We start from the raw sequence: 8,796 nt of genomic DNA on the forward strand, positions 1-8,796 counted from the left end.
CATTTGAGGATTTGTTTTACTTAGTAAAAACAAAAACATTGTTATTGGTTTATACCCTCCGCAAAAATGCTTTGAATCAGAAACAATGGTATTTGGTTTTAAGTGTTTTGCACCGGCTCATCAACAAAGAGAAGCAAGCCATCCCTCTCTCTGTATGGTCTGTATGTAATTTAATTTCCCTGGCTTTGTAACCCTTGCAGTCAGAATGGGGGAAGAAGGGGGGCATTGGGCCTCGAAACCCCTCACTGGCTTGTGGATAATGAGGACTGGGAGCCGAATCCCTAGCCCCACCACCTGAGGGACAGAAACCTACCGGATCTGGGTTAATGGCCCAGAGATAGTCTCAGCTCAAGCTTCAGCACCCCTGCCTCCTGCACTGCCCCAGAGCCCTGAGCCGGTCAATCTTTTTAGGAAAAAACTAAATGTTCCACTTATTGAAGCCCAGTTCTTGGTGCCTCCTCTTAGAGCATCACAGTTCCTGTTTCTCCCATGATACAGATGCTTCAACAAGCTAAGGTCATGGGGACACCGAATTAATGGCTAGTATACCTGCAGTTTATCCTGTCAACATTCCCCAAATTCCTCCTAATCAGCAATATCCTCAGGAGGGCAATGATTTGATCATGTTCCTTTGAGTTTTAAGGTAACTAAGGATTTGAAACTGGCTTGCACAAAATAAGGTGTTAATTCCACCTATACTCTAGGATTGTTGTCTGGTTTAGCCAATTCAGAATGACTCATTCCGTGGGACTGGGAGGTCCTAGGTCGCACTGTGCTAAGCGCTTCTGAATTTTTGCAGTTTAGAACTTGGTGGATGATACAGAGACAGATACAGGCCTGGTGTGATGCCGCTGCAAATGCTCCTGTGCCCATTACCAGAGAACAACCTACCGGGCCGGACAAGGATTTGGCATACAGGTTCAGCTGCAGTATGATGATCAGGCAGTGACACAAGTTAGATTGTGCTGCCTTAATGTCTGGGAGAAAACAGCTACCCCCGGACAGGCTACACCCTCTTTTGTTCAAGTTAAACGGAGTCCCAATGAGCCCTACATCCCTGGACTAAAGGATGTTATTATAAAAACCATTTCTCAGGTGGGCTTACCTGATCTCCTTTTACAGCTGCTGGCTTTTGATAATGCTAATAAGGAATGCCAACAAGCTTTAAGCCCAGTGAAGGCTCTAGGAGTGATTTAACTGATTATTTAAAGGCCTCCTGTCAAGATATAGGCTCAGAGGTCTATAAAATGGGGCTAATGGCAGCGGCTGTTCAAGGCACTGGGCCTTACAAACAGTCCAAGTGTTTTCACTGTGGCAAATCGGGACATCATAAAAGGGATTGTCGATAGCCACAGCCAAGTCTTAACAATTCCCTGTGATCCTCGGCTGCCCAAAGGAAATACTAAACCTCCTGGGTTATGCCCCCAATGCAATAAAGGCTATCATTTTGCAAATCAATGTAGATCTAAATTCCATAAGAATGGAGCACCCCTGCAGTTTAGGTCGGAAATGGGATTATGCCCCCACCCTCAGGGGCCCAAATGTAAACAATATGGGGAATCACATTTCATGTTGTTATCCTGTGAGTGATAAGACTTATGCAAATCTGTCCATAACCTCCTCCATGCCACAGGAGGGATCTCTACATTAGATATCCCTGCCCCAGATTTTCTGGTCCTCGAAACCTCCATGGGAATTTATAAGATTACAACTGGGATTTATGGCCCTCTTCCTTCAGGGTCCATTGGCCTTTTTATTGGATAAAGTAGTCTTATGTCCAAGGGAGCTCATGTCCACTTAGGAATCATAGATGCCGATTTTAAGGATGAAATTTCAGTAATGATTAGTACTTCTGTTCCTTATTGTATCATGACAGGAGATCACATTGCTCAACCATTGTTGTTGCCTTACATTGCTTTAAATTCCACAATGATAGAATGGCAGGGAGGGTTTGTATCTACCCACAAACAGTTATTTTGGCAAACATTTCTAAAGGACAGAAAACCTGAGATGACCTTACAAATTAACGGAAAATCATTTACTGCCCTGGTAGACTCAGGAGCTGATGTAACCATCATTTCTTCTAAGTTTTGGCCTAAGAGTTGGCCACTTTCACCTGTATCTTCAGTCTTTACCAGTGCAGGAAAAGCTACTGACATCCAACAAAGCATTGAAATTTTTCTATGTAAAGGGCCTGAAGGCCAGGCTGCTACTATCCAGCCTTATGTTACTGATATAGCCATTAATCTGTGGGAAAGAGACCTATTAAGTCAATGGGGAGCATATATGAATTTTCCTTATGTTTCTCCTGCTGCAACCAATACCATGTCCAAAATGAATTATAACCCATTAAAAGGGCTTGGACAAGAAAATGGGCATATGGAGCCAATTACTGCTGAAATGCGGCCTCCTTATAAGGGACTGGGATATCCTGTACAGAATTGAAATTTAGTGTAAGGGCCACTGTTCCTGAACAATGTTATGCCTTACCATTAAAATGGTTAACAACCGCCCCGGTGTGGGTGGAACAGTGGCCCCTTCCGAAAGAGAAATTAGAGGCTTTAGAACAATTAGTGCAAGAACAATCGGATGCAGGTCATATAGAAATGTCCACTAGTCCATGGAATTCTCCTGTGTTTGTGATAAAGAAAAAATCTGGGAAATGGAGAATGTTAACTGACTTAATAAAGGTAAAAGAGGTTGTACAACCTATGGGACCTTTGCAACCTGGGCTCCCATCCCCTACTATGATTCCCCAGAACTGGTCATTAATTATAGTAGATTTGAAAGATTATTTTTTCACAATTCTACTACAGCCAGATGATAGAGAAAAATGTGCCTTTTCTGCACCTTCATACAGTCATATGGCTCCTGTGCAACACTATCAATGGAAAGTGCTTCTGCAAGGTATGCTTAATAGCCCTACTGTGTCTCAGCATTTTCTTAATCAGCTTTCACAATTACATATTCAGTTCCTGCAAGTGTTGACTATTACATGGACGATATTCTTTTTGCCACAGAAACGCCTACACAGGTAGATCTTTATCAAACGACTAGATTATTGTTACCCAAATACAGCCTAATAATAGCAGAGGAAAAGATGCAAACCCAATCCCTTCCTTTATCTTGGTGCAAAAATTCAAAAGGCAACCATCATTCCCCTAAGAGTACAGATTCGCCAAGATAATTTGAAAACTAAGTAATTTCCAAAAGTTACCAGGAGATATAAATTGGTTGCGACCGGCTTTGGGAATCCTGACTTATACCTTTCTCTCATCTTTTCTAAACATTAGCTGGTGACCCCAACCTTAACAGCCCTTGGATCCTCACAAAAGAAGCAGAAGCTCAATTACAATGGATTAAAAATCATATTCAAAATTGTCAGCTCACTCGTATATGACTTAATGTTCCTATCCAATTATTGATTTTTCCTACTCCACATTCCCCAAAAGAGGTCTTATGGCAGGATGGGAGGTGGGAATCATCGAATGGCTGTTTTTACCAAATAAGCACACTAAAATTTTTACCATGTATCTGGATAAAATTAGGAATATAATTTGGAGAGGCTGATCCTGATTACGTGTGCTTAATGGTGATAATCCCTCCTCTATAATTATTTCCTTATCATATCAACAAATTGATATGGCTTACCAAACTAATATACAACGGCAAGTAGCTTTATCCAATTACATAGGGACAAAATTTTGTCAGTTTTCAAGGTTACATCATGGATTGGGCCAAAGATAATTTGAGACTGGCCTTTAGCAGATGCTGACACATACTTTACAGATGGAAATGGTCATGGTAGAGCTTCTATACATTGTCTTATTTCTAAGTCCTGGCAGACACCCTATACATGTACTCAAAAAATTGAATTAGCAGTCATTATAGATTGCTGCATCTTGTACCTGCCTCCCTCAATGTTGTGACAGACTCACTATATGTATGGTTCACAGTCCTAAATATTGAAACTGCACATATTGTTCCACAAAATGAATTACTTCATCTGTTTTTGCATTTACAAGACTTAATATGGCATAGGCCACACCCTTTATATATCATTCATTCGCAGTCATTCTAACGTTACTGGCCCATTAGCCTAAGGAAATTCCATTGCTGATGACTCATTACAAGGCACCTTACAAATGGCACAACAGGAATATATACTTCACCCTACTACGTTCGAGGGCTTGCCCACAGACTTACTGTAACACATGCTCAGTCAAAAGACATTGTTAGTGCCTGTCCTTTCTGCAAACCCCTCACTGTGGCTCCATACACCTCCGGAGTGAATCCTCGTGGGCTACGGGCAAATGAACTTTGGCAGTCTGATGTTACCCATATTCCTGCTTTTGGTAAGCTCTCTTATGTGCATGTTACTGTGGATACCTTCTCCGGATATATCTGGGCCACAGCATGTACGGGAGAAAAGGCTATGCACGTTACTTCTCATTTTCTTGAAACCTTTGCAATTCTAGGTATCCCACAACACGTTAAAACTCATAATGGCCTTGCATATGTATCTCATAAGGTAGCCCACTTCTGTACAGCCTGACAAATTACTCATCTTACTGGCATTCCCTATAACCCTCAAAGTCAAGGGTTCATAGAACACACTCATCAGGTACTTAAAAACATGTTAATTAAACAAAAAGGGGGAGAAGAAGGACTTAGACCTATGCCATGGGAACCATTACATTAGGCCTTATATAGTTTAAATTTCTTGGATATATGAGGACCCCATACATGCCCTGCTGCTGAGGTACACTGGCACAAGCAAAAGTCAGCCCTGTTCATCAACCAATAGATTGGAAAGATGAGAAGTGACACTGGGAAAAGGGAGAGGTTATTGTGTGGGGCAAAGGGTATGCTTATGTTTCTACAGATCAAGGCTACCAGTAGTTACCCAATCACTGGTTGAAACCCAGACACAAGCCCATCCAAGCAACCTCGGTTCGACATGACCCCACCAGTCAAAGAGTTTCATAGAATGTCCACGGGGAAACCAATAATTGTGCCCAATGCCCCATGCTGTCTCCTGAGGCACACTAGGACCACTCAACCTCCTACTTGGGGACAAGTTAAGAGGTTGATGCATGATGCTGAAAAAATATTGATGCAGACTCGCAGCCTGCAAACTCCTCTCACCTTTTCCTTGCAATGCTAGTGGTTATCACTGCTATGGTAAGTGCTGATAACTATACTTACTGGGTCTATATCCCTCATCCACCTCTCAATCAAGTAAATTGGTATGACTCCCCTGTGCTGGTATATACAAACAACACTGAATGGACACTTGGGCCATTTGACAGCAGAGGACCACATAGGCCAAATGAAAAAGGTACTGTTATGGATAGTTATATATCGAAATTGAAAGTCCTTCTCCATGTTTTGGTTATGGGAAACACTGCCTTAAGAGTAAGACTCAAGCATGGCTACCTATTATTTAAAAAGGAACCCAGCACAAACATACCTCTTACTATCAACCCATTCTCTGATTGGCTCCAATATTACAATTAATGACATTCCTCCAATGTTTCCATCTTGTGCTACTCGTATGTTGTCAACATGGGATGGATGGGTGACTTGGGAAACATGTAGAGGAGAGATAGGGTGAGTTATTTTAAGTATCTCCTATGGAAGTGTCACTGATTGGAGCCCTATGGGCTTAATATTCATTACAAAAAATTATTCATTACAAAATCTATGGTGGTGTGTTCATAATCAAACTATCAGCACCACTGCCAATGGCTCAATTGTTTGGCACGGTGGTGGATTTTCTGTGCCCAGTCCTCATTTACAACAAGGACCGTTACAGAAGCATATATGGAAATTAACTGCTGCCCTCCACTCTTTACATACCAGGAAGGGCACATATTATAAAAACAGCTCCACCAATATTTCTACTTTATCCTTCACGGTTAGTAGTACCTGCTACATACGGGCTTGTGTCCGTTTGCCATATGTACTATTGAAAGGACAGATAGTTTGGAATGATTCTGAGGCCATTATAACTTGTGTTAACTGCTCATTATACACTTGTCTTAACCTTCTATACCCTTTAATATGTGATCTGAAAGCTTATATTCACTTAAAGCACACAATGGCCTGTGGCTGCTGGTTCGCATGTCTCAACCATGGCAACATTCTCCAGAAATATATCTGATGGACCAGGCTCCATGGTGAGTTCCTCTATCCTGACAGTTTGTTGGAATGCTTGTTGTAGCTATCGCTGTGACTGCCACCACTACTGCAGCTGTCTCGCTGCACCCATCTGTGCAGACAGTACAATTTGTGCAACAATAGCATGAAAAATCGCACCAGCATTGGAAAACACAGCGGGATACTGACAGTAGACTGTCCAATGGGATTGCAGACCTACGACAGGCTGTGATATTTCTGGGGGATCAATTAGTGAGCCTACAAATATCATTAAAATGTGATCGGAACACTACATCAATATGTTTAACCCTGTTACCATTTAATAACACTAAATTTCTGTGGAGCGATGTTAAGAGACACTTGCTCAGGCAATCTAATGTGTCCATGGACATTCAGCATCTGCAAGCAGAGACATATGAGACTTTCAAAACAAATCTGGATGGGGCATCCAGGGGCTCAGTCGGTTGAGCGTCCAACTTCAGCTCAGGTCATGATCTCATAGCTCGTGAGTTTGAGCCTTGCGTCGGGCTCTGTACTGACGACTCAGAGCCTGGAGCCTGCTTCAGATTCTGTGTCTCCCTCTCTCTCTTCCCCTAACCCACTCGCATTCTGTCTCTGCTCTCTCAAAAATAAAAATAAACATTAAAACATTTAAAATAAAACAAAACAAAACAAAACAAATCTGGACATGTTATCTGGTTCTAAGATCTTAGAAAGTATATCAGAGGGATTGGGAAAATTAAGCCCTACAGAACATATTAAGATTTTTAGTTTCTCTACTGCTATTCTATTTGTATTAATATGTGGTGTATTTATCCCTGCATGTGCAGTCTGCCTCCAGGGACGATGAGCCTAACAAGGTGCTGACCAACAGCTTGCATTATACAAGCTACAGTCCATTGTATACAAACAAAAAGGGGGAGCTGTTGGAGAACAAGAAGCTGGACGTACCATAAGAATGTCCTGAAGGAAACAGAGCAGCAAGGAACTGAAAGCAGTTCTGTTCCCAGGCGGAAAGCCACAGGGACTGCATGTTCTCTCCAGAAGGACATCATATGGGCACCAGGCCAGGGATAAGAATGTTTTATCTGGCGCCAGATGTACTCATGACCCAGCATGGAATGCACTGCAGGTGCATTACCTGTCAAGATGCCAAATACTATGTTTTATGTGCTTGCTATCATCAAATTGCAAAAATAAAAGAGGCTTGACCAGGACACCGCTGCTTTGGCTCCTGGAGAGTCTTAGCCCCCTGCTATGTAATTCTCTTGTCACCACACCTTTAGGTCCTCTCTTCAAACAACGTTTTTCATAAATAATTTAAAGTAATGGTCATAAAGATACTCACTGGCACTGAGAAAAGAGTGGAGAATCTCAGAGAAATCCTCAAAAAAGAGAGAAAATATTAAAAAGATCCAATCAGAGATGAAGAACTCAATAACTGAATTAAAAACACACTAGAGGGAATAAATAGTAGACTATAGGTAACAGAAGATTCATCAGTGACCTGAAGGACAGAGTAATGGAAATAAATCAAGTTAAACAGGAGGAGGAGGAGGAGGGAGAGGAGGAGGAGGAGGAAGAAGAAGAAGAAGAGGAGGAGGAGGAGGAAGAAAGAAGAAGAAAAATGAGGCTAGATTAAGGGAATTCAGTGACACCACTTAGATAACATTCGTATTCTAGGGATTCCAGAAGGAAAAGAGAGAGAAAATGGGGCATGACATTTACTTGAAGAATTGATAGCTAAAAACTTCCCTAATTTGGGGAAAGGAACAGAAAACCAGATCCAGGAAGCACAGAGAACTCCCAACAAAACCAACCCCAGGAGGTCCACACTGAGACACCCAATGATTAAAATGGCAAGAAGTCATGACAAAAGAGAGAATTGTAAAAGCATCAACAGAAAAAAAAAAAAAAACAGTTATATCTAAGGGAAACCTCATAAGGCTGATATCTGACTTTTAGCAGAAACTTTGCAGGCCATAAGACAGCACATGATACATTCAAAGTGCTGAAAGGAAAACCTGCAACCAAGAATACCCTATCCAGCAAAACTGTCATTCACAACAGAAGGAAATATAAGGAGTTTCTGAGACAAACGAATGTTAAAGAAATTCATAATCACTAAGCTAGCCTTACAGAAAATGTTAAAGAGGGATCTCTGAGGTAGAAATAAGAAAAGTAGGAAGCACAAAGGCAGTAAAATAAAGCATATTTGTAAAATAAGTCAAAGGACATAAAGAAGGGTGTGGACACCGTATACTTAAAATGTGGGTGAGAAGGAAGTAAAACTTTAGGGCTTTTAAAATGGGTTCAAATTTAAGTGACCATCAATTTAATATAGACTGCTATAGACATGTTATATATAAACAGAATGGTAACCATAAATCAAAAATCACTAACATATATGCAAAAAGTAAAGATATAAAATCCAAGTATATCACTAAAGAAAGCCCTAAACCATCAGAGAAAAGAGCAAGAGAGGAAAGGAACAGAGAACTAAAACAAACAAACAAAAACCAATCATAAAACAAGTAACAAAATGCCAATAAGTACATACCTATCAATTATTATTTTGAAGGTAAATGGCCTAAATACTCCAATTAAAAATATAGAGTAGCAAAATGAATAAAA

General features: G+C 41.0%; 1 protein-coding gene across 1 annotated transcript; it reads left to right on the forward strand.

The window, feature by feature from the left end:
* Positions 1-2,010: 2,010 nt before the first annotated feature.
* LOC123583721 (endogenous retrovirus group K member 10 Pro protein-like) lies at positions 2,011-2,445 on the forward strand. Its single transcript, XM_045450830.1, has one exon. The coding sequence runs from the start codon at positions 2,011-2,013 to the stop codon at positions 2,443-2,445; it is 435 nt and encodes a 144-aa protein (XP_045306786.1).
* The last annotated feature ends 6,351 nt before the right edge of the window (positions 2,446-8,796 follow it).

The sequence above is a fragment of the Leopardus geoffroyi genome, chromosome B3 (assembly GCF_018350155.1).
Source record: "Leopardus geoffroyi isolate Oge1 chromosome B3, O.geoffroyi_Oge1_pat1.0, whole genome shotgun sequence".
Taxonomy (NCBI): Eukaryota; Metazoa; Chordata; class Mammalia; order Carnivora; family Felidae; genus Leopardus; species Leopardus geoffroyi.